A 27,050-nucleotide genomic window follows, 5' to 3' on the forward strand; every position below is an offset into this window, starting at 1 on the left:
TCACGATGGTACCAAACTGTTCCAGATAAATTGTTGCAGATAAAACATTTTGCTACATGAGTGTACTGTGTTGAGCAAAACGTTCCATCAGCTGTCAGGACCTGTTGCAGGGAGATCACATAAAATTACTGCTTAGTTTCATCAAAAGTGCCTTTTCCTCTGAATACATCCGTTAGCGTGACGAGAGCGAGCAAGCCACTGTTCATTGCTTGCTCACGTCGTGCTATCGTATGTATTTCAGCAAACAAACCCTGAAGAAGGCAATGTGTTAGTCGAAACGTTGGTAACCTGCTGTGAGCAACATTGATCTGAGCAGCAGTCTTTCATCCCTCAAATATTTAGCTGTGACTGTTTTTAGTAACTTTTTTTTGCCGCCTGTGTATTGTTTGAAATCTGCACACTTGGCTGCCTTTTCAAGTTTCGCAATAATGCAATTGCAATCAACAAAACGGCTTCACCATCGCCCAGCTACCCTTTGGGTAGCTCTCTTTTACACCCTACATTTGTTTGCATCATTTAAATCCATGGAGTACTGCACCGTTCTGTATTCATTTCATGATTTATTTTCCCCTCAGTGCCTGAAGATGTGTCTCCATATATTATTGATCATGAACATGGAATAGTCTACAGCCCCTTACTGAAAAGGTCAGAGACTATGGAAGAAAGGTTGAGAGAAATGAAAGCACAAAGGGAAAACCTCTCACCCACAGGTATGATCAACCAGAATTTACTAGCTAAAATCCATGTTAACCTTTGGCAGTGAGGTTATTGCATTTGTGCTACAATTGTACAACAGTTAGAACTAAAACCTGTGTGACATGCCTCATTATCAGTATGATGCATTTTATACTTTTCAGCCTCACAGATGGTAGAATCTGGCTCGTCATCTGGACCGCAGCCTTCTCTTGGTGGTACACCAACCTTCTTACAGTTACTTGGTAAGAACTGATGATGGCATTGTTTCTGGACATTGGTACTAGTGTTGAAAACAAGTGAGTTCTGTTCACAGTCCTTCACTTGTTGCTGTTACCTTCTAATTCCAATTCTCTTCTAAAAACTTGATTTCTTCATTTTAATTGGTGAACAGCATTTTGGGAAAGCAAAGGCTTTGCATTTTTTCCAGCTGACATCTTCACTTTCAGGTTGTAGCAAGTCTGTGTTGCCAGCCACCTCTCTGGCTTGGGTTCCTCTGACACTCTGATACAGGCAGATGGTTCAAGCTAGTGATGTGTGGGTCAGGTTTTTTTTATAACCCACCCGCCCCGGGAGCCCAACCCGTCCCGCAAAACTATATGAATCGACGACCCGCAAAACACGAAACATAGTCTACCGACCTGCTTTTCAACACCCAGCAAGTCCAGTCCATTCAATTGCTTTCGAGAGAGAGGGGACTGGGCCATTTTCCAAAGAATTTATCTCTGTAGCATTTCGTTCAAAATGTTACGATTGTTAGGCCTACTCACACTATGGGCCCTTCGGGAGCATCGCAGCTCTAACGTTCATGTTCAATGCCATGATTGCCATCTGTTTCCAAGTCATATTTTAGTAGGCTACAGTCAACAGTAGCCTGCTTATTAATGAAATGATCAACGATCGTGCCCTGTGATTGTCGTTCCGCTGTGATTGTTTAACACAATGAAATAACCAAATAAATATAGGCTACATTTCATATGGCTTCTCGAACAGCTGAAAACAGAAGTTGGTCAGTGGATGTAGGGCCATATTAGGCTATGCTACTCATGTCTGATGATGTCTCTCTTTGTTTAGCCTACAAATAATCACTGAGATTGCATCGATCAGTCATATTTATTCATTGTCCATAAGCATATGAACAAAGAGGCTGCGGTCAAAAGAAAACCTTCCCCTTCATCCACTTTTATGAGAGGGGGATACAGGTTCGGTTTTAAGATAGACTATTCGTTTTTTCAGTCCTTTTTATAATTGTGTACAATAGAACATTAAACAACATTAAAAGTAGAGTAAGTGATTTCACTTAATTCAAATATCACTTATTTTTTTGTTTTGTTGTGATAATCCTCTACTATAGAGTGTGCTGACCATATAAGGAGTTCCTCCCTGTCCCCAGTTAACCCCTGGGGGTCAAAAAACCTTAGGTTTCGTTTTTGACTCTATCCTGATTGGACGAAGGCTTAGGTCCCACAGCCAAAAACGAAACCTATAAGGTTTTTTGAGTGAAATCACTTACTCTACCGTTAATTACAGTGAGTCTTCTGTAGTGCTGAAAATTCGAAAGAATATTACGAAATAAACAATAACCGAATGTAAAAATTGAAGGTTCAAATTAAAATGTAGCTTTACTTAATCATACGTAAACGAGAGTCGAGTTAAAAGTCCATAATGCGACACGTTGTGAGCTTGTAGATTAGTTATATTTGCCACACGGCACCGGCGTTGGCCCACACATCACTGGTTCAAACACATCAGAGAGTGACAAGATGATACAAGCCAAAGCAGATGTACTGTATGCACTGTCATGAAAGAGGCTCTCTTTTTCAGTATGTGTGGGGATGACACCCTGCACAGTATCCAATTCGTTTTGAATCAGGCCAACTGCTTAAATCTGCCAGAACCCACACTACTTGGCTGTCATCTGTCAGTTCTTTGGAAGCCACAGAAATAAAAAAACAACAGCATGCCATGACAGAGGAGAGACAGAGCGTCTCTCCGAATGTGCGTGGATAGGATGACTGATTTGGTGTGTAGTCCCACCTAGCCCACAGTCCAATTATCTTGATTCAGGACCAGTATAGTAGTATACAGTTATATAGGTGCAGGGTACTTAAATAAAATGAAGGCCACACAATGTTATAGAATTTGTACAATGTACATTCTTTGTGTTATGAAAAACAAAAAGACAAAAGAAGAGAGAACAAATAAGAGGAAAAGAAATCCCTCCCACTCCCACCCATACTGCTCAGTGACATTACATAAAATAGAGTAGATGTGCAAGGTACATTTAGTAACGGTCTGATCTAGACTTGGCAGCTGCCTATTTGCTATAATCAGTTAAGAGATGTTTTCTCTAAAGATGCTATTGATTTTTTTTAAACCATATATTTTGTTGTTTATACAGAAGAGCAATCTGATGAAGAATCCAGCGCTTCTGCTGCTACTAAACTCGCTCATTCTTCTGAGAGATATCGGTCCGAAGAGAAAAGGCTACACAGTGATGGTGACCATTGTGATCACAATCCACCCCTTGGAAAAGAGTCTTGTAGTGATGTCCCAAAACAGAAGTACTCTGAAAAGTCCTGGATGTTCCCAGATAGTGATGTCCCAAAACAGAAAGACATGCAGAAGCCTTGGCTGTCACCTTGTAGTGATGTCCCAAAACACAAGTCAATGGCATGTTTGACACCCTCAGATAAAAGTCTTAAACAAAGCAAAAAGCCAAAAAGGACTTCAACCAAAAGTGATCCATTTCCGAAAAAAATGTCCCCAAAAATCCCTTGCCCAGATGTCAGTGAAGGCAGTAAATGGGGTGGAAGAACAAGGCAAACACGCCTATCATTTTCTAGCCCTATTCCAGAAAATTATAAAACCATGCAATCGCCTATAGAAAATAACGATTTGAGTTCATTGATTTGCACTTCAGTCCCATCCATCTCTGGTAATGCTGTTGTCAATCAAGAACAAATTAAAGGAATTGTGTCGCAACCATCAAAAGTGGATCAGCAAGCAACTAACAAACCCAGACACTCATTTTCTTTGTTACTTTCTTCCACTAAAGCAAAAACAAATCCTAGTATTCCCTCAAGTTCAGTTGATCCGGATGACGACGTATTTGAAGACTATTTCTCTGTCGCTAGCCACCACCGTACACCGCACACAATTTTGCTAGGATCTTGCAAAAAGAAAAGAGATTCAGAAACCTCAGTGCCTGAAAAAAAGAAACTGGATAAAAGTACCAAAACGTCCTGCCATGGGACTAAAGGTGTAACCCAAAAGCGTCCTCACCAAGAGATCCAAGCGGACAGTCATGGTACCACTGTAGATTCTGTGACAGTTGCACAATCTGTCAAACGGAGAAGAAGATTATCTACACAACCAAATGAAGATTTCTGTTCAATAATGGCTGGTGCATCATTTGGCCAGCAGAAGCAATCCGATGTCAAAGTCTGTTCTCAAACCAGGGAATGTAAGTAGTCTGGGGAAATTACGTAGGAAAGAACATGAATTATAATGTGCCAATTGGAAATTGATGACTTGAGACTTGAGTGTTTGCTAAGTATAATCTTGATGCAAAAGTCAACTATTACTTATATCTTTGGTTGGCAACTGTGATTTTTATTTTATTGAGATTGAACAATCGAATTAAATGTGACTAGCTTTACTAACCGTATAGCTTTACTAACCGTAAATACTCTATTTAAATTATGGGAACATAGCTATGTTCACACCCCAACTCTACCCCTCCCCCAACCTCTTCCCTAATCCCAACCTTAAATTGAGGAAATGTAGGGCTGAGAGTACGTCTGGCTGGTCCTGAAATTATCCACATGGGCTTACCCCATAGATATTGCACCCTAACTGATTTCAGTTTATGTGAAATATATTTTTAATATTTTTAAATTCTGTTTCCCGTAACATAATGAACCTCATTATATATTTGAGCTGTAAATAAGATTAGTTGGGTTTTTTTGTATTGTGTATTAACTAAGATTTCTTTAAAGACTTGATGTGATTTCGATGGCAGATCATTTAATTTATATAAACTTGAAATAAACACGTTTCCGAGTCTTTACTGAAATGGTCTGATTTTCCATATAAATTACACCGGGCACAGAACTCTATTAGATTGTTTATTAACATAGTTTTTAGCATCTGCTTGTTTCAAGTAGGTTGCTTGTGCCACTGAACACAATACAATTTGCACCAACACATTTAAATGATGAATGAAATCATATAAAAGGCAAGACTGCAACATGTCTGCAACAATATCTGGATTGTTCTGATTGAAGCTGTGTGTGCCACCCATGTGGTACTCCCAAGTATATGAAAACAAATGCTTGGAAGCACTGTTTAAATCTTTATGGGATCTTCTCGATAAAACAATAATACACAGTGCACCTGCTGCGTGTTTACTTGGCATTGTTTCCAATTCCATTTTTTGTGACAATACCTTTTTCAGTTGTAGGTGGAGGAACTGAACATGCTGTTGTAGCTGGTCGCACTGACAGCATTTCTGAAAACATACAGAAAACACGGGTGAAAAGTGTTGAAGGTGACAAACGAAACAAGGTAACATATTACTACATTACTAAGGTTATGGTGTCTTAATTTATTACACAATTTGGAAGGTAAAACCTGTGTACTCAAATGTTTACAGCCGGCCATGGCCATGGGTGCTTTTTTATTACTTTAAATCGTTCTAATTAAACCTGCATTTCCTTTTTTCAACTACATTTAGTCAACTTTTACTGCAGAGAATTAGTTTCCATACCACATACTTTAAAAAGAAAATCTTAATGAGAGCGACTTTCTGAAACTATTTGCTGTTTTCTGTGATGAAAAACAGAGTGAGAAGGCTAATCCTTGGTTTATGAGTGGAATCCCATGATGCAGACAATGCAATTGCGCATTTGCTTGATCAAATTCAACCTGTAACCATAACTTAATACATTTAAAATCACAGTAAATACACTGTCATTGTACAATTCTGATGTTTCGGTTTTTGGTTAAGCATGACATGGTTTTACCTTTTCTCTGTCATACAGAATTTGTAGATTTTTTGTTTGTTTGATTTTTTGTTTTGTTTATTCAATATTTCAGGGTATACAGTAATTCTAATAATATGACAATATATGTGACACACCCATACAGAAAAAAAGATAACGTGTACATATAAATGTCATGAACACCATATGCAAAATATTGTGGAAGCATAAAACAACAAACCACATAACCTGAATCAGGTTTTGAAACAAACAAGACAAACGTATGACAAGGCAAGACAAGACACAACATGGCATGGTCATTGGTCACCCCTCCAAAACATGGACGTGGCAGTGCACCCACACATGGTTCCTAATAATAAATATACTGAACAACCCAGCTACAACAACCTGGGAATTTTCCTGTTTGCATACCACTAGCAGCTCTTCTAAGCTCATCAATATTGACCGGCCTGTCCAACTTCCGAGCTACCTCTGGACTCAATTTGGGTATGTCCAATAAATTGAAAAAATTATCATAAGCTGAGGGATCAGTAGTTTGCTCAGACGTATACAGGGAGGCATAAAATGGTTTAAATTGTTCGTTGATCTGCTTAGGATCTGTTGTTAGACCAGTAAGATTCCAAACTTGTGGGATCTGATGGGAAGCCGAGGCCTGTCGTAACTGATGAGCCAGTAGTTTGCCAGCCTTATCCCCATGTTCATAATAATTAAATCTAGATTTAAGTAATAAGTCCTCTACGTGAGCAGAGGAGAGGATGTGACACCTGTGCATATTCATTATTAGTGTATATATTTACAGTATAGTTCAGTTCAGAGTTGATTTAAAATGATCAGTAAAGGGATCACACAAGAGATTGAACCCTGAGGTTCAGCTAATTAGTTTTGTTATAACTTATAACCCAACTTCTATAAAATGTTTGATTAAGTCAATTAGACAGTATGTTTTGTGATTCAGAAGAGTGTAAATGAGCTGATTTATGGATACATTGAATGTCAATGTTTATACACTGTCACACTCCCCTGACCTTCAGGTAATTTGCAACCCATAGGGACCACCCGCATCAGTTACTTTACATGCTTACATTTATTTACAATATATAATCAAACAAAGAATGTGATACAAGCATACCATACAAAATGCATAGTTGCAACAACCCAATACAAAATCCTGTAATTAACTAGTCATGTATCACAGTTTTCTCATAAGATTGATTGATCAAACTAACACAAACACATCTTATGTTTAAGGAATTGCATATCCTTCCAGACAGATTGAAAATACAGTATGCAGCAAAAGCCATTTGAACTGTCCACATATATTTGATCAGCAAATGCATAACATTGCATGAATAGAATCATGTTGGTATGTCGAGAACCCCAAGCGATCGAGGAGGCTGCGTCATACACTAAAGAATTTCCTCCATTTGTGCTCTGAGGCCATGCTTCACACCGACACTTTGTCTGGCATTTATTTTGTGCAACTCATTCTTCAATGCTTGCCTTGTGTTGTTGCCAGAACACGACCACTGTTTAGGATAAGCCAAAATACCCCTTTGTGGAACCTCGAAAGGAGCAGGCCATATTCTCAGATGTTTAGCTTTTATTGTGCAAATATGAAATTAGCTTATTTTCTGGCCTCATTTTAGCAGTCCCCTGGTGTTGGCAGGCTCCCTGACAGGAAAGAGCCGGGTGACCCTGTCTGTAACCGCGGTGTTCAGGTGATAATGATGGCCAGTTGTTGTATTGTGGCCAAAGTGCAAGAGATGGATGGACCATAGTCACCAGAAATTCAAACTTACAGTTCCGTTTCAATAGCCCTGAACATGTTTTTCTCTGCCTGTGGCCTTGGAGTTTCATTTCCTCTCTGGTCTGCAAGCAAACGGCTGTGAATAGATATGCCTATATATACATATATTGCCAAGAGCTTTATTGGTTTACAATTGTACACTGAATTGCACAGAATGCGCAAACACTTTTCTCAACTCCAATTCAGGGTTTTATTTATGCTTGTATCAATGTCAATGCAAATCAAATGTCTGTTGTGCGACAAAGATTTGAGCATTCAATAGTCTTTTTTTAGAAGGAAGAGCTGCCTGGAAACGGATGTTATTTAAACTGTATGTGAACATTTACTGTATTATCTGATTCCTATTCCTCCTTGAGCTCAAAGCCAGACTTTTACGTGGGGTGGTCAGTAAATGCTCCTTGTGTCACATACTGAATGAGGATAGTGATCTATTTCCAAACTTATCACATAGTTTAGTGTATCAATGAAACCATCAATTAGGATCACAAATTACTTACAAACCTAATTACTTTAAATGGAAAGTTTGGGAGTGAAATAGTTTGAGAAATTGTGTTTTGTCATGTATTTCTTCTTTTTAATAGAGCGTGTATGTGACTTTCTTACAGACTATGAGAACATTGGTCATGACAAGCCTGCCAGCTGAGTAAGTATGTCATTTACATTATTTACCCAGTAACACCTTTTGCTGTATAATTTGGTTTTGGAATTAATCTTTCTCTCTCTCTCCGTCCATTGAATGACTCCTGTAGTCAGCAGAGCACAGTAACTCAGGTGGTTAAAGCTCTTGGAAGGTTCACGGTCGTGGACCAGGTATGTGAGAGTACAACCCATGTGGTGTCCGGACGTCCACGACGCACCGTAAATGTTCTTCTAGGCATTGCCCGTGGCTGCTGGATTCTGTCTTTTGAATGGGTATGTAGCTCATTTGACATTTAGGTAGCTAAATAATCCCACCGAACCCTTGCTTTGTGTTTGGTTCAGGCTGAAAACATGGTTAATACATTTTTACTTTCCCCTCGATAGATTCTGTGGTGTTTGGAGAAAAGGCAGTGGATTCCAGAGGAGCCATATGAACTCAAGGACAGTTTCCCAGCAGCAACTGTGAGTACCAGTATGAGTATCCATAATACAAACATGCAACACCGGGAAACGACATTAACATTAAAAGCATCTGTGCCATTTTAGATTCTAGCTATATGTTGAGCATTGGTTGGCTATTGAAAAATAGCAGATATACAAGCTCATAGTTTGTAGATCTGCTATTTTATTTAACAATTGAAAAGAATATAGATATTTTTAAGCGAACATTTTTAACTCAAATCTTTGCTTCTGGAGGTCCCTGGAACAAGATTTTCGATTTTCCAATCGATTACCAAAGGGCCATCTTCAGTAGAATCGATGTTGGTTATACCACCTCCGTCTTTATCCCAAAGTGTTGTCTTATCTTCCATGGTCTTTACTGGTGTCAGTCAATCTTTTAATTTAAATAGTGTTAATTCCAGCTTTAAAATTAATACATTTTAAGTTCCCACTCAATTAATCAATAAAATAAATATATGTGTATATGTGCAACAAAATAGGTAATATCAATGCTGCAGTTCATATAAATAATTTATTTCTTCAACATTTTTCACTCATGTTCTTGCTTAAGGCTACACTACTAAAGGCTAGAATGCCAAAGCAGAAGGATGTCAGTCGGAAACCTGCTAATTTTTATTGCCAGTCATTCATTTTCACAGTGTTTTTCTTGAGCATCCTGTGTGAAATGTGGATGTTGCCGTTTCCTGCACTCGTCAATCATGAATCACTGTCCTCTCCAGTGTCTGTTCCGGAGACATGAGGTCTTCATACACATAAATGCCATCACATTTCCCCTTTGAAATTCCATTTACTATAGTTCCTTTGTGGTTAAACAAAGTATTTTGTTGAGTCCCCAAGGCCCTTTATTATACCCGAAATTTAAATGAAAGCATTTTGGAATTCACGTAAGCCACACAATTCCCGTCCCCTCTTCCGCCCTGCCTGTTGTCTGTCCAATGCAATAGTTCACAAGCCAAGGTCTGTAGTGGTGATGCTTTGAGCAGCTATAGCCATTTTTGTTGACAATGTGAATAGGATTGTAACATTGTTAGGTAGACATAGCCATTTATAATTATACTAGCAAATTCTTCAATTTGCAAAATTGATCAAGTCTGATCTGTGAGTGGCGCTAGTATGCGTGTCTAACCCCTTTGAGTTCAATGAGTTGTGGTGGTCTGTTTTAAGATGTTTATGCAAATTTGGACTCTGAGGAGAAGTGTTGAATTATAAGGAGTCTCACTGGCCCCAACAGTTGTCAGGATATGTGCTGAAACACGTTGGCATTGATGATTTTAGGATTTGGATTAGGCCAGTACCAATATTTCACTTAAATGTAGTTGTATGGCTCTGTTGAACTCAGAATTAATTAAAAACTGTAGAAATGTGGTGGCAAAGGTATATTGGAGGAAGAAATAGAGTCCGCAGCACTGATAGGTAATACTTGGCTCCACTGGTTTATTGATTCAACGTTTCGATCACCCAGTGATCGAAACGTTGAATCACTGGTATCTTCTTCATTCCTGAAGATGATCCCAGTGATCGAAACGTTGAATCACTGGGATCTTCTTCATTCCTAAAGAAGATCCCAGTGATCGAAACGTTGAATCAATAAACCAGTGGAGCTGAGTTTTTTTCCGTGCTGCGGACTCTATTTCTTCCTCTTGCATTGCCATTTGTCCAGCACCTGGGCCAGAGTGGATGTGCATGCTCTAAAGGTATATTGATCTTACTTCTTACATAAATATAATAAAAACAGTGGGAAAACAGAATTTCTCTTTTGGAGAAACGAGGTGTGTACAGTCTGAATAATTAGCCAAAATTAAATAAATTCATTTGTGATTCTATTTAGCTAGATGTGTAGATGGTTACCATTCAAGGAGACGTATTTCAGTAATATTACATGTCTCAAATCAATGTTATTTGCTATCATTAAATATTAACCCAATATTCAACATATAAATAAAACTTAATTATATACATCCTCTCTGAGATAAAAAATATTTGACTTCAATAATCAGTTGAGACGAATAACCATATAAGTCTATACTAATTATCCATAATGTATAACTATAAATCATGGAAGTGGTCAGGACAGCCTTTTGGGGGAGGGGTCAGAATAAATAATGGACTTAGATGGTTATTCGTGTCAACTGCTCAATTGTTTACGTTGAATTTTTCATTTATAGAATTTGATCACATACTCTTATCCAAAGCAACTCACAGTAAGCATTTTAAGCCGATTCATTGCTTTTTATGGCCTAAGTGCACTATTATTGCAAGTTGTACCATAGTTCCTTTACTTTCAGTGTGGTAGGCAAATCTTCCACTTAAATCTCCCTGTGGTTAGTCTAACTTGTTATTACACATTATAGCTGCTACACTTCCAGTTTTCTATTGATATCCACATTACCAACCTTTGTGGTATGTTTTCACAAGTTCATTGCTTCATTGTTTAACTCGCCATCTGGCTCGAAATTGAAAACAATAAGACTCACAATTGTTCGAGTTCCTTTCCACGTGAACTTTTTTCGTTTTTAGGAATATTGTTTTTCTAGTGCTTTGATTGTCTTGGCAGCGTCATTTTTGTTGTCGTGTCTGCTACTGCCTGTGATGGAATGCCTTCTCACTCCGTGTACACAAGGAGGACAGTTGAGGACGTTTAGAAGTCTGCTGGTCTGATCATCATTGTAGTAGACTTCAGTGAGTAGCCAGAGCCTTTCCAGTAGTACCATTTGATTCCATTGAAGCGATTTGAGTTCTGGCCTTGTTGGAAATACATTCCATTCAAATTGGATGGACCGCAGGCATCAAACCACCATCCTATGGACGGAAAGGAACAAAGGAGTTAGATCTTCTTATGTAGTAGTCCTCAACATGTGTACAGAATACAAGTCAGGTGCACTGAACAGAATGGGGTGGACTTTGTACGTCACCAGCGAAAATTGCTGATCTACATGTCCACAAGGCATTGCAAGCTTGTAGAGCTCTTCTTTTTTGCTAAATGTTTGCCTTTTTTGACAGATGTTTGCCTACAATACATGCCCAGAATAGGGATGCTAGGGTTCATGTGGTTAAAGGATATTATGTGGATCGATCAGGATCTGGATCCACATAGAAACAGCATTCCTCCAAATGTGAATCTTCGGCTTCATGTGACCACCAGCATGTAACATCAGCCATCTATGACGTATCTACTATGAATGACTCCAAATTTGGGCAAGGTTTGAGCGCAATCACAAGTGGGGGCACTCTGGGATTTACTGGCAGTGTGCATACAAAATTTGACACTGATTAAAATAAATGCAATTCCTTGCAAACAACAGAGTGAATATTATTTATGTAATCATGGACATCACACAAAACAACGCATTATTATGGGTCAGTCATGTTCCCTTATGGGTCAATTGTTTTTCAGAGTTAAATGAACAGTCAGATTATGGTATGGATAGCGTTCCATGAAAGGATAATGGACAGACTCTTCTGAGTGAGACCCCTCATGAACGTCAAGCTGACATTGACCCCATTGCAGAAGGATCCAATGTCTGGCAGCATAGTTACTCACAGAGGCATGGATAGGAGAACTTTTATAAAGCTCTAAAGGGGGGGGGGGGGACTTTGTTCCCAGGCTATTAATGTCAGACATTGCAAAGGCTGAATTCCCCAATGAGCTGATCAGTGATTAACTCTGAGCTAATTGTACTCTTTGACCCAACAGCAGAAATGCAGGAGCCCCTTGAAAGTTCTTGAAGATTTCTTGGGGAAGTGCCAACCTTAGAATGTGAGTTATTTTGTCCCTTTCCTGATGCAGTGAGCACCTTTACAAGATTACAGTTACACCCACATTAATGTGAACATTCCATTTACCTGAACATATTTAGGGTTAATTGTGAGCATACGTTTTTCACTAATCGGTGCATCTAAGTGAAAATGAAGTGAATCTGACTCTTACCTCCTGATGTCAGCTGTGAACATTTGCAAACACATTTGTCATTGTCTGCATCCTTTGTGCTGAAATCATTTCCTGGCTGGCCAAGGCTGCTTATTTTGCCTGCTGTTCCACTGTAGCTTTTAAGGTGTATCCTGTCGGATGAAAAGGGAGAATGGAGGTAGAAGTCAATGATCGGTGTTCCTCAAAAGACAACCTTTAACCACATAAACCATAATACCATACAGCAGTGGTTCCCAAAGCTTTTAGCTCAAGACCCTAAAGAGAAATTAGACGTTTGCCCTGGACCCAAACTAGTGGGATCAAATGGACCAGTAGATCTACAAAATCATCAGCAGCAGCAGATCTACTAAATCAAATGGAGCAGCAGAGTTTCAAGTTCACAACGCGTAGCTTAACACCGCATTGTAAGCTTTTATCTATTTTCACTACTTCTTTCTAATTTAAGGAATTTCTTAGATTTTCTTATTTCTTCATGAAATTACTGAAAAAATATAGAATTTGTTTTTAATTCATGAAAATGTAGCAAACCAAAATTAAAGGGACCCATAAAGATGTGTCCGTGCCCCACAAATGAATGCCGTACAATATACTTACGGTAGTTGCCATGGTCCATGGTAGGTCCATTCCTTTTCCCCTCTAGTCTACACCAAATCTCTTTGCCGAAAATAGCAGATCTACAAAGCTTGATGCACCCCAGAAAACTATGTATATTTGCTCAAAATTCTCCATTCATTGTCAATGGGAATTTAATGTTTGTGTAGGAACAAGTTTGTGAACAAACACTAAAAGCTGGATATTGGAGGGGCTAGCGCCCCTCAAAAATAATGACCTACAATCTCACCGTACATCACATAGTGCCGCATAATGAGCATGTAGATCGGTTATTTGCGTTATTTGTCATACAATGGCGTATATACAGTAGGGCTCCCTGTACTAGCAGCATGGATGCTCTGAAAAAGTAGCCACTAGCTAGACTTTTTCAGAGCCAAGTTCTGGTCAAATTGTAGTCGAATAAGGCTGAACGTTTGGGCCTGGGCCGTGGCTCAGTGGTCCAGGCACCGTGGCTGGTAATCCAGTCTGGCAGTGTGCCTCGGGTTCGACTCCCGATCCCGACGGGTGCAGTACTTAGTTCAGGCTAGTCATTTTTACTGACGGACAGACAATTTCCGGTTTAGCAACGGAGACGGTGATAGATGGTAGTGAAGAGTGATCTCAAACCGAATCAATAGAAATCAATAAAAGACGAGAATCTCGTCTTTGGCACAGTGAACAAAGTGATTAAAGACGAGAAATCTCTTCTTTGGCACAGTTTTTGCACAATTTGGTATCTGATGTAGGTACATTGGGGCAGTCAGAGCTGTAATCTTTTGTCACACGATTTACACAGATCTTTACAGTGACTTCCTTATGTTAAAGATACCTTTTCAAAACATTGCAGTCACCTTATTCTTTTGCACGAATCATATTGATGCAGTTATGTGCAAAAATGCAACCTACCTGTAATGTTGTGCTTCACTGTCGAGAAAGAAATGTTCGTATTGTGAGAATCCAGAGTTTCCTTCCCAATCCATCAGCTGGATTCTCAGTCTGTATGGTTGTTGATTTGTCAATTTGGAGGTAAATTCATTTCCTAACCAGTATTCACCTGAAGGTTCTCCAAACCCCTATTTTGAGAGCATAAAACCAATGTCATTAAACTTTAATGGAATTTATACAACAGTTAGTTTCGAGGAAGCAAAGCAATCTGATTGGTTGAAACGGCTTCTAGCCGTTCCTTAAACCAGCGCAAAGGAACACCTACTCAAAACAAAGATTTCAGCTCCTGTTTTTCTGCCAGAGAGCAGCGGACTGGGTGGCTAGGCTAGCTGGTTTCTTGGGACATTTGTGGTCTACATCTGTCAATAAGAAAATACGATTTTTTTGGGGCGATTCTCTTAGTTTTAAGGGTAACTGGTTAGGCCATTAGTGTTGTGGTAAACTGTATAATTGCAATATTATTACACTCGAGGGTGTTCTTTATCGTCATTAATGCACTTCTGCGTTACCTTTGGGAACTCCTGTACGCCACAGCACCGCAGGCGTGCATTAATGACGATAAAGAACACTATAGCTTAACTACAGTAGAGCGTTTTATAGCAGTCACCATCAATCAAATGGAATATCAGCGTTATAAATCCATTTGGCTGTTCATATATTCATGATGAATTTGTCTCTTTCCGAAAGAAGTTACAAAATGCTTTGCTGTCGGGTGGAAACCTCATATGTCCAAAACAGTTTCGTTACAGCATTCAGATCTACAAGCTTGCAATGCGAGGAGTTATGCTTGCAGATGAGATCTTTTTTCTCCTTTTGAGTGACACTAGTATGGTGAATTAGGGCATTAATTACAAATTCTGCCCGACAGCAACGTTCTGTGTGTTGTGATGAGTGATGACCAATAAAATTGCCTCTGCATCATACAGTATATCAGAATAGTAACACAAGCTAGGCTGTATTATTTTTCTTGGGAAGGAATTTAATCTTGATAGCTTACCGTTTTGTATTCTTTCCACGTACGGTGAAAGTCAACACGTCCGTCAAACCTTTTCTGTAGTATTGTCCATCCACCTCCCTCTGTCTCCATATCACAGGAGGCCTTTACAAAAGAGATACAGGGCAGGCTTCTCCAGTTATTGACTTAATGAATGCATGGTCATTTAAAATTTGGCAGTGCAGTCTCCATTTTGTTTGTCTCAAACAGATGTCCTGCTACCGTAAAGGGTTTCCAAGTTCCAAGTTTTAATCACTGAAAAGTATCTAAGGAGATCACTCTTCAAGCTCAAGCATTCACCACATTAACCAAAGGCTGAGGACATTTTAATTTAACCAGACTTAAAGAAAGACTGATTTATTTGCAATGTATTGTTTGTGTGTGCCAGACAGACATTGCAGCTCCTCCCTTTGTCCTCTTTCAACCGATTGCTTATTAACAGTTTTCTTCATGCATTTAATTATGTTCTGTACAAACAGTGATCACCTTAATTTCCTGGGTAGTGTTGGGTAGAGTGAGTGCGTAGACACCACTTTCAGTGTTTCCAGACTTGAAGACAGCAGCACAGTCCATGTATGTAGTCGGTGTATCCTGCATCATGGACGGTTTGGCTTCTGCAAAACAAGCAATTCACATAACTGATATATATTCCAAAATATACTGTATATATTTTTATATATTTAAAACAAATAATTGCATACATTTTAAAACAAACAAATCTAAGACATTCCATAATAATAAAATAATGAAGAAGTAGTGAAAATGGCTGATCTTCAACTCTTGCAACGCGGCATGAAGCAACACGTGTGCTTGTAGATCTGTTATTTTCCGTCAAATGTCTCTTTTGGGTCTCAACCTGAAAAGTTTGGGAACCACTGCCCCAGAGGGTTCATATTGCACAAGCATTTCCAACATGTATTTAGGCCCAGAACCAGAGCGTTGTCTTTAGACATGCGTTACAACATTGAAATCAATATCTCGATGACTGTGATAGCCAGTGTAAGGATTTTAGAACTGGTGTAATGTGGTAGTCTACTTTTCAATTATCATGTATTGTGTAGACTAGAGTAATCTGGACCTACTTGTACCTCCGGGCGACGGGGCAGATATCTTGCTGATGAGGCTGTTGACAGTGTCCAGTAGCTCCTGTTGCTGGCGGTGCAGCACAGTGTTGTTGGAGGAGACACGCAGTAGCTGCTCCTCCAGTTCCCCTATGATGGCTGTCTGCCTCTGGATGAGGCTCTGAAGCTGTTCCTTCTCCTCTCGCAGCGTCTTCAGCTCCACCTGTCTCTGCTCCTCCATCTCCCCTACTCTCTTCTCCAGGAAGCTGATGAGAAACGAGGGTACGAGTTCAACAACTGGCGTAGCCTTTACTGTACTGTATGCTGAACAGAATCATCATTGTAGGAACCTAATGATCCTCAGAATTGGTTTTCTCGTTTGAAGATTCCCTTACCTGTTCTTGTCATTCAGCTTACTTATTTCACTTGTTTGGACAATCAGTTGTTTTTCCAACTTGTTTGTTGACAAGGAGTTCTCAAGAAGTTGGCGCTCAAGTCGTGTACTATGATTTATTACCTAGAGATAAAAGGAGCAGTTTTGAGAAACATTCATCGGCTAGACTATTTCTCACAGGGAACTTTTTCAGATCATAGTGATTTTTTTTTAAATTGCTGAGAGCCATTTAAAGGGTAAACATTTTGTACTATCAAGTCAAATACTTGGCAGAAGCCTAAAGAAGAACTTAAGATATTTAGGGGTTGGAGTTGGGTTTCCCACAAGAACAGAATATGCCCTTAAGCTAAACTTACAACCATAGTATGAAAAAAATGAAAGCCTGGTCTCTTCTGGATAGAAAAGAAATCACTGTTTTATTCAAGTGCTTCTGACTGTGACACTTCTCCATTTTCTTATGCATACTATGCAATGTTGTTATGCATATTACTATGTTATACAATCAGAACAATACCATGGTTCACTGCAATTTACCGGGTTCAGCTACAGTTCATAGTATACAAAATGTTAAGTCATTAAATGAAGCTGTCTGTTTTATCCTTTTTGTAGAAATTAGCAAGGCTCTTCATCAATACTGTTTGCAAATCTTGAAGTGACTCCAAGTATCTTCCATGCTAGCAAGAACTGTAGTGTGTTCTCAAGGTGCGTCTCTCTGTGCTTTATGCCCTGTGACTATTGGCATAAAGCACCACAACACTAATATAATGGCCTAACTCATTCTAAAGACCATTTTTTAATTGGATGAATAGTTGTTCCATTAGGCGAGCAAGTTCAACCTACTATGACCCAAGCTCTGTTTGTAGTTTCCATCACAGTCTAAAGACTACAATGAGCATAGTCCATAGCTAGTTGGAAAAACAAAATCTGTTTTCATGACAGGAAAAAGCAGAACAATCAAATTCCAATAAAGCATAAAGTGTACATTGGAAAGTGGGCAGGGGTAGGGTTAGAGGCACTGTGCACAGAAAAATAATTCTCAGTGTTAATTTATCCATTTGTAAATCTGAGTGTACCAATGGAACCAAATATACCCTTCATTACGGGTCCATTTGTAGACTGAGTGAAATTAACACTCAGGATTTTGCCGTGCACATGTATTTTCGCAGACAGATGTATTGAACCACACTGCTGGGTCGAGGACCTTGTCTCTGATTTCCCAGTTTGGAGGAACTGAACTCAGCAAAAAGCATATGTTGTTTACGTGAATCCTACGCTGCGTGTCACTAACAGAGCTGTTGATGCCTTTGAACAGACGGATGTCTGATTGTGACAAACTGATAGACCCCTTTCTGTGGGAATACAATTGTGCTAATAACAGGAAATGCTGTGCAGTTGGCTCACATAAGGTCAGTGACGTTGTGAAGCCAAAACAACACACTGGCACAGGAGGGTTGTGTGCGTGCGTGCGTGCGTGCGTGTGTGCGTGTGTGTGTGTGTGTGTGTGTGTGTGTGTGTGTGTGTGTGTGTGTGTGTCATGATTTCATGTTCAACACCTAGGATGAAGCTTCAGTATTTTATGGAGTAGGGCAGTAGGCCACAGTATTACTTTAGTGTCGTTTCTCAAATATGAACGAATACAATAATTCCAAACCAACTATTGCATTCTCACATTCTGTGTGTAATTAATTTTGTGCAGAATTTGACACGTACGGTATCTTAAAACCCAATTTGTGCCCAGGACATCTCCAGACGTCTTTATAATAATGTCCTGTGGTGCCCAAAGATGTCTGGAGACGTCTTTGGAAAAAATAAATATATATATATTATTTTTTTAATCGTTCAAAAAAGGCTGGGTACTCTACTATGGGTATATTTTGTGTCCAAAAATCATCCAAATAACATGGGGCACTCCACGTCGCTATTCTGAAAGAATACAAGGGCACACAATGTGTATTATACTTTATTTGTGTGACACGTAACAGTGGATGATTTTGTATGTGTGGTTGTTGACACTGGATGTTTTTTGAGTGGTGCAACCACTCCCTTACGGAGCTATGTGGGTGGGTGGGTGTGTCTGGGCCAGGGGGGCAGTCCGACAGATATTTTGTGAAGCCACTAAGGAAATGAAAGTTCATATAATGGCCTGTTGTGGCGCTATCACTGGACCCAGAAAAACCCATAGCCCCATAGAAGTCCATGTATTTGGGCCCAACTTCACCTAGACTGTATTACCTTAATAAACATGGTCATGAATACTTTCTGCTTCCAGTCACTAGTTTAAAGTTTTAAGTCTCATTTCTAATGTCATGATATTCTTTTTGGAAAATTATGGTCCCATTTATAAAAAAAATGACCATAAAGTCGCGCATGTTCTGAGGGGCGTGGCTACCGTTACAGTCTATGAACGGGATCCCCCACCCACTCGAGTCAAAATAAAAACCAACGAAGCTGGCCTGAGCTGGGCCAAAACGGATCTAGAAAAATGGCGACTTCCATTGCAAGGACTGACAGGCTTCATTTTACGTTCACGTTAGACCCGCGGAACGCTTTGTCCATATTTTTTACAGTCTATGGTCTGGGCACGAAACAGCATACTGGTAGTTGTTTTTCACCACCTGTGCACAACCTAACACACACACACACACACACACAAACACACACGCACATATTAACTGTATATATGGTGATTTCGGGTGGGCCAGTACAGTACAGTACAGTACAGGGACCCCCACACGGTAACTTTCATTTCTCATCCGTTTCGGAAGCGGGGCGGCTCGCCAGCATCAGACCTGTGGGCTGGAACTTCCTTTACATAGATTGTGCATTACATTCACCCATTCACACACACATTCATACACTGATGGCAGCAGAAACCATGCAAGTTACGAACCAGCACATCAGGAGCAATTAGGGGTTCAGAGTCTTGCTCAAGGACACTTCGATACTAACTCTGGGGGAGCCGGGTTTGAACTGGCAACCTTGCGGTTACCATCCGGCCACTCTACCCCTGAGCCACTCTACCCCTGAGCCCTGAGATATTCTTACAATCTTACCTGTGCCTCCACATTTGTTAGTTTCCGTGTTTGCTCTGCAGTTTGACTCAGTAGGTTCGTTCCTATTTGGATCATAGCAGCTGTGTGGTTGTGTACAGCATTCTGTTGAATCTGGACCATCTCTTGCTTCATGCTGTCTTGTATGTAGTTCTCCAGCTGCCGTTAGGATAGATAAAGAGGGGGTTAGCATGAGTCAGCCTTTTTGTAAGTATTTGTACTATTTTTAGAAATGTAATTATTAGCCTTCCTTTTATCTTTTTTAGGGAAACTGTGCTGAACAGTTAACACTTGTTTACATAATAGTACATTAACACAGATAAACACGCCTGAGGACCACTGTCTGAGGACAGTCTTCTAAGCAGCTTCACTGGAGCATATACCTGTGCAGTATATATGGTACTCTATATACTGTATATTGTACTGTGTAGGTATTTAAAGCATTGATTGCTCCAGGCCACTAATGGAAGATGTTTATATAGCACGCTTAAAGCAAACATTAAAAATCCATAGACTTGGCTGCCACATGATGTCACGAGCCAGACAAAAACAATGTAGGTCCAGTATTGCAGCTTTGTCGAGGAGCGTGCCTTTTTGTAGTGATTGGCCATTTGCAATATCTGAAGTGCGGCGTGCAGCATTGTCGAGAACCAAGTACTGATCCCAGTGAATCAATTCCTTATTTTTACCAGCTGCTGTGTAAGCACAGCTGAGCTGGTCTATGGACTTTGGCTTTCACGCCCACTTGCACCTATCTTTCTCATTAGCTGCTGTGATGACGACCAATCGTCCTGATTGGCTGCCTCGTCTCTAGGCAACCAGACACTTTTTGCCTCTAGCCGACCTCTCAGCCATGGGATGCTAGTGTAGGATTTCGCGGAAGTGGGGATTGAACCCGGGGCTCCCACTCGCCAGACCAACGCACAACCTACCGTGCCAATAGGGCTGAGCGAGTGGGAGCCCCAGGGTTCCATCCCTGCTTCTGCGTAATGCTACACTAGCAAGCAACAACATTGTCCGAGGAGTGGAACACACTGCAGACAACCTGGCTGGTAGGTAAACTAAACGCTGCGTTGTAGGAGGAGGCTTGGTACTTGGTAGCCTAGCTGGCTTTGCCAGACACAAGTGGACTCACTCACGCCTCCTATCGGGGAGGAAGCGAGAGTAAAGCGAGAGTAAATCCACCTTATAATATGGCCAAAACCAGCTAGAGGCTTGGGAACTGAAGGTGCGTTCAAACTTGAAGATATTTGTTTCCACTGTCGCTTCACTTTGGTCACGCAGGTCAGAGTTGGTAAAAAAAGAGCTGTAGCTGAGCTGTCTTCCCTCTCCCTCGAGTGGTGGATTATATTATTGATATAACCATATGGAGTCACTCGTTACATTTTGTGGTCTCGAAACACAAGCACACAGAGCGACGAGTTGTGAGCTTGTAGATTGGTTATTAGGCTACTGGGAAAGCGTGTGCGTCACAGTGCATGTGTTGAGTTCACGATAACGCACGTAACGTTGTGGCTGCTAATTCCCCCGTCCGGGTGGACCCTAGCCCCACAAGCAGAACCCAAATGTAGTAAAGTTTCTGACACTTTGATTACTTTACCCATTGGGTCCTGGTTCACGCTGGGCTGCCACCAGTTACGCACACACAAATACAATGTAAACACGTAAGGAGAAAAGATTCTGCGCGCTTTTACGATGTTTTTTCCTGTGTTGGCTTACGAATGTGCGAACTATAAGTACCTTACATACCTCTGAGAAAATCTCCTGTGTCGCGGAAGCCGTTAAGTATTTTTAATCTATGTTTGATTAAAAATGTCGCTTCTTCCTACCTTGTTTATTGACACCTCATTGTACCGCCTATCTGGCTAGCTAGTGGTGCTATAGCTATGACGTAGCCGGCACAAGCCAACAAATAAACGGTAAATAAACAAGAGGAAATCAAAGCGACATTTTTAATCAAACATGGATTAAAAATACTTAACGGCTTCCGCGACACAGGAGATATTCTCAGAGGTATGTCAGGTACTTATAGTTCGCACATTCGGAAACCATAACAGGAAAAAACGTAGTAATACCGCGCAGACCGACTAAACGAGGAGTTTCAACAATCCGCGTTCCAACAATCGCATTAGAAAATTTTGTAATGACCAGGAACCCTACGCGAAGCTAGGTCCAATCATAAAAGCTTTCGGAGGGTTCCGAGAGGGGCTAGGTGGACCCTAACTCTATGGGGTGGACTGGGACTCGAAAAACCCTGTTGGAAAAGCCTATTTGTCTTTTTTTAATGGATAACAATAGCGCATTTTTTCCTTAACAGCTAACGGTTAATTAGCCGACAAGGCCTGACGTTAACCGGTTTATAAAATGTCTCCATTTGGCCATCCCTACTTAGGCTATATCAGCTGTAATGTGCACGTGACATTCCGTGGTACAAAAAACAAACAAAAAAAACCCACCTCTGGTCACCAAACAACCGACAGCTGTGTGTGAGGTGCGATATATGATGGTTTGGAGAATGGCCTACCTGAGAGTGTAAAACCAAATGGACCCATAAGAGTTCATTTGCACAGTCTCAGAGTTTATTCTTATATAAATGTGTCCTTTGGTTCCATTCGTAGTAGGCTACAAATGTGTCCAAATTGGATGTATGTAAACAATGGAAAGGGCATGAATGTGTTGTGTGTTGAATGAATGACAACACATACAGACACAGATAGCCCCACACACAAAAACAGAAGCCATAATGCCTCCTCCACCATCAAAGAACAGATTAATTCGTCCAAAGCAAAATTCTTAGTTGGTCCTTTGGTTCCATTTGTAGTAGGACACACATCAGAGTTACAGAGTCACCTGGACAGATCCTGTCCAGGTGACTAATACACATATTAGACACAGATATTTACATTTCATAGCACAATTCTGCAGATATAATAAGGCAGCTGCTAAATAATTGATGTGCATGGATTCTTGTTTTCTAATAGTATTTCTTAGATGCTATATCTATTTCCAATTGAAAAGGGTAGGTGAAAATACGTAATTTGTGTTGTCAAAGCATAACTTATGCACATTTCCCTTTTTACGATAATCCATTTTATGTTAATAACAGGGTTTTTCTCTTGGTGGACCTCAGCACCTACTGATGGTGCATGAATTCAGCACACATGCCTAGCAGGGGAAACCATGAATAGAGGTATTTGCCATATTGAATGGTTGGTGACAGATATGGCTCTTTATCCATGCTTTGTAACTATTGGATATGAAATGCGACACCAAGGAACTGTGATCACACGTTATTCAGAGCAAGGTCAAGAACTTCTCAGTGGTTGGTCTGACACTGTATTCATTCTTTTTTGTGAGCTACTTTTGAGTCGGTGTTTAAAGAAATGTTTTCTGTTCTCTACTTTATCCTTAGTTTAGGTCTTTTCTAAAACAGAAGTCTTGTTGCTGTAGTGCTCCCATTCCTCTTTTGTCAAACCTAGAATTCTCATGAGAGGTGGAAGTGGACAGAATTATCCCATGGCAACCCAGACTTTTTAAAAGTGTTTACATAGTAATGTTGAAGCGTCTAAAAATTGAGGCAGGAAGTTCATTTGCATGTGGTTGTTTGCCATAGGGGTCAAAAGAGGAAAAGTAGTAGAGACTATTTTTTCCCATCACTGTATACTCATTGACTATACCATTTACAATACACATACAGTATACACACACACACACACACACACACACACACACACTTGTGTGTGTATATATATATTTTTTTATATATATATATGAGAGAGATGACAGAGCTAAAATATGATCTATATAGAACATATTTGTCTCCATCTAGCTAACAGTTTTGCCAGATTTAGAGTGAGACCAATCATTAAGTTATTTCCTGCATTGTGTTCCTGAGTGGCAATCAGGTCCTACAGCTTGTAAACAGGATGGAAGTGATGAGGGACGAGTCACATCCTCTATGAAGGCCTGACTTTATACAAGTGCGAATGAGTGTCTGTGGAATGTTTTGATCTGTACAAAACTTGTATAATTAGTTCAGTGCAGTTGTTTTGTCATCTGTCACTAAAGCAAACATAAATAGCTTATATTTTCTTTCCGTAGTCATGAATGACTTCTGTAATTAGTGTTAATTTTGGTTGTCTTCCTCGACTGACCTACGATTTTTTGTATTCTTGTATACGCACTGAAGCGCGTCAAAGGTGGAAGTGTGTGTCATCTGAATTGCTGGCAAGAGGACATTCCATTGATGGCCACCAGTGATCTAATCAGTTGTTTACTCCTCCTGGCTCGAAGTGTTCTGTGAAGAATGCTTGTTTGTGTTGGTTATTCACACGAAAGCGTGCTGACCACTTGACACATTGTTTTAGTGTCACGACAACATATCATCGCTGTCGCGAGGAAATCTAGAACCTGCATTCCAATGCAACCAATATAGTTATTAATTATTCACAAGCTCTTGATTTAATGTTCAAATATTCATAAATGGAAAGACATAACCACTTTCAACCTGGCATCCCTATTTTAGGCATATAGGTGAGAAGTTCCAAAATAATTGAAGGTGGAAAAAAAGGAAAATTTGTAGATCTACAAGCTCACAATGTGATGTGTTGTGAGCTTATAGATTGTCTATTTTGGCTACTTTTGAGCAACACTGGACCTGGTTACCCCAACACACACCTGACCTATGCACATTACCTGCATCTCTCTTGATATTGTATTGGATAATTGGCTTCAATGTCATACTGTAGGTCTGAATAGAGAGTCAATCAGCTAGCCAGAGATTTAAATCATGCTTCTCACTTTTTACAGACATAAAAGCTTCACAGTCAACGCTGAAGTATAAACATTTTACATACAGTGACTACTGCCATCATGAATATGCCATATCCATTATAAAGCTTATCTAAAATGGTACGCTTTTTTAAATATGATTCAATCAACAGAAGCTTATTATTTTCCCGTTTCAAATAGTAAGTGTTTTTGTATTTCTGTATGTTTGTGGTTACTGGAGGAATAGTTGTATCCAGAGCATGGAGCATGTCAAAACCTGGCAACTGCTGACCTTTCTTGTGGGGTGTTGTTAGAGAGATGGTAGTTGTGTGTAAGTTGTTCTGGTCTTGTCACGGCTCATCTAGTTTAGTTAATTAATCAGACTCTAGAGGTGGTAGAGCTTTCACTTCTTTCATTCAAGTAATGCCCCGGCAGCAGTGAAAGGAAAGCACACATCCCCCATGCATGTGGACACCTGTGTCCCTCCTTAATGCCTCATTTAGACTGATCTGCAAGCTGACCGTGACACAGCTTGAAGATCTGTTCTTTTCAAGTTACCACAGGCACAACTGGTGACAATGCTTCTAATTTAAAGGAAGACTGGAAGAGCAGCCAAATACACTTAAACATATACATGTATTAAAACCAACATTTCGACAGCATTGACTTCATCAGCGTTTTCACATAACCCTCTTTTTTTCTTAATTGAGCTTCTAATTTATTGATTTTAGATGATTTGGTGAATACTTTGGTACTTGGGTAACAGTCATGGAGCCACCCATGACTTCAATTGATTCAGGAATAGAGATTAAGGTTTACTGACAGTTAAAATAAGTGTTAAATACCCATATATTCTGATAGTACTCATTGCTGTATAGAGTGTTCGTTCAGTAACAATGTCTCTTCAGCGCTTTATTAAACAGAAAATGCATTTTCAGTTTGGGATACCAATCTTATCAGGAATGGTTAGAGAACTCGGTCAGTATACCTGTAAACCTGTTGCATCGCGACATTATAAATCGTCTATTTTCACATTGTTTTTGTATAATGGCATTTCCAGAATGGGGATCGTTAATAATCAATAGTTTTGTTCAAATTATCTATTAACAATTATTTTTTACAATCGTTTAAATAGATTAGTTCGATTAACTGTTCCACACCTGGATTGTCCTGTAGTTGGAGGTGAGACAGGACCGTTTATGTTTACCTTGAGAAGCCACTGTGTGTTGTTCTCCATGATGTTCTCCAGCTGCTCCAGTCTCTGTACTGACTCTTCATACTCTGCTGGGTCATCCTTCTGGACTAGGCTGTTGTCGCTTTGGCACATTTCTGGCTCAGGCAACAGGAAGGTGTAGCTGCATGGTCCGTTTTGGATCTGATATTGTCTCTTACCCGCAGTGGTGGCTGAAGTCTTATATCCTGTCACCAGCAGCAGGCACAATCTCAAAACCAGTAAGCCAACATTCAGCATTTTCATATAAAAAATGTTTTACCAAAATAGAAAAAAGGCTCAAATTGAAATCCCTTTAAAAAAACACTGTAGTTCACTGTTTTTGATGTAGAATTGATTTGACTTATTATCCCAAAAATATTCATACACTCCTCTTCAAGTTCTTCAGCTTCTTTCTTAGTAGCACTCAGGATGAAGTCATCAGCGACTAGAGGTAGTGTGTCATTCCAGCAGGTCACTGGGCCCAAACTGCATGTGCTCTCTTTTCATCAAGCCCCTTGCATCTTCTTTGAGCTGCTTTTGACCCCTCTGATTGGCTAGCTGTGTGTGATGGAACCACCCCCCTTTCCCTGTGGCCAGTCCCTGTGAATTACAGCTCGGAACAGTATTGTGGGAGACTCCTACTAGATTCCCCTTCACGCACCAGCACACATGGGAGCAGATGCACAACATGCCCCCCCGTATCCTCTTGTAACGCCTCAGAGAACAGGCTCCTTAAACAGGTCATTGAGAGAGATACAGGATAAGCACCACAATGCATGTTGGTTCTTCACTGTCCGAAACGCTCCTCAGGATGCAGCTGTCCACTTCAAGCAACATCTGTGATGGGATTGTCCATTCAAGCCGAAGCCGTAAGCTCTGTAAACCTTGCTTTAACTGCAACAAAGGCACAGATGTAGTTAAGTGAAAACTTAAGGTTGAGGCTTCTTCTCTCTGATGTCATGCAGTGGACTTGTTGAAGTGGTTGAATAAACCTTTTATTTTTTCCTGTATCCAAAAATGAAATCACAATGTAGACATTATTAATTATTAATACAATACAAAAAAGGACTCACCTGGTGGGACTTTATAAACATCTAAATTTAGGCTTCTACTTTATGTCATCATGATCATGATAAAATGCTAAATCTACAAAATATAAATAAATAGCATATCCAGTATCCACCCAATGCCAAAATTCATACATGTTATTCATAAGAACTTTGACATTTTGGTTAGCTCAGAATTGAAAAACAAACTTACATTCCCAGAATCTCTTATTGATTATGTATGGACTAATTTCAATTTGTTAGATAGTAGTGTGATTAGCATTGTGCATTAAAATAAATTGATCTTGACCTCTATGATTCGCAGAGCTATTTCCGTCTCACAAAGGTGAACAGTCATACTTGCTTTAGTCACGTAGGAGGGACAATTGTGGTTTGTTTGTTTAGCTTGTTGATGCAATTCAGTATTTGTAGGCTGCCTGGATGTCGCCAA

At 39.9% G+C, this 27,050-nt stretch overlaps 2 protein-coding genes across 3 annotated transcripts in view; one reads left to right on the forward strand and one right to left on the reverse strand.

The window, feature by feature from the left end:
• Nucleotides 1-27,050, forward strand: part of mcph1 (microcephalin 1) — a 40,060-nt gene that overhangs the window by 8,501 nt on the left and 4,509 nt on the right. The window contains exons 7-13 of the mRNA XM_080781745.1: nt 576-710; nt 858-938; nt 3,095-4,159; nt 5,153-5,262; nt 8,112-8,149; nt 8,256-8,418; nt 8,530-8,607. Coding sequence (XP_080637871.1) covers nt 576-710; nt 858-938; nt 3,095-4,159; nt 5,153-5,262; nt 8,112-8,149; nt 8,256-8,418; nt 8,530-8,607 — 1,670 coding nt within the window. The remainder of the gene's footprint in view (nt 1-575; nt 711-857; nt 939-3,094; nt 4,160-5,152; nt 5,263-8,111; nt 8,150-8,255; nt 8,419-8,529; nt 8,608-27,050) is intronic.
• Nucleotides 9,105-26,003, reverse strand: angpt2a (angiopoietin 2a). 2 transcript variants are annotated; one of them, XM_080781836.1, is made up of 9 exons: nt 25,548-26,003; nt 19,574-19,729; nt 16,522-16,643; nt 16,154-16,392; nt 15,552-15,679; nt 15,069-15,170; nt 14,033-14,199; nt 12,536-12,666; nt 9,105-11,406 (listed from the first exon to the last, which is right to left on the reverse strand). In XM_080781836.1, exons 1-9 carry the CDS (start codon nt 25,815-25,817, stop codon nt 11,246-11,248), a joined length of 1,476 nt encoding a protein of 491 aa, XP_080637962.1. In that variant the 5' UTR covers nt 25,818-26,003; the 3' UTR covers nt 9,105-11,245. The 2 variants fall into 2 exon arrangements, with proteins under 2 accessions (XP_080637962.1, XP_080637961.1); XM_080781835.1 differs by having other exon boundaries at nt 16,148-16,392.

The sequence above is a fragment of the Protomyctophum bolini genome (assembly GCF_963924005.1).
Source record: "Protomyctophum bolini genome assembly, chromosome: 14".
Classification (NCBI taxonomy): domain Eukaryota; kingdom Metazoa; phylum Chordata; class Actinopteri; order Myctophiformes; family Myctophidae; genus Protomyctophum; species Protomyctophum bolini.

Excerpts from the sequence above, each read along its gene's own strand:
- angpt2a (XM_080781835.1), bottom strand. The coding sequence starts at position 25,817 with ATGAAAATGCTGAATGTTGGCTTACTGGTTTTGAGATTGTGCCTGCTG. Across the intron at positions 19,730-25,547 it reads ACACACAGTGGCTTCTCAAG|CTGGAGAACTACATACAAGA; the intron begins GTAAACATAAAC and ends TCCTAACGGCAG. Across the intron at positions 16,644-19,573 it reads TAACAAATGTGGAGGCACAG|GTAATAAATCATAGTACACG; the intron begins GTAAGATTGTAA and ends TTTTATCTCTAG.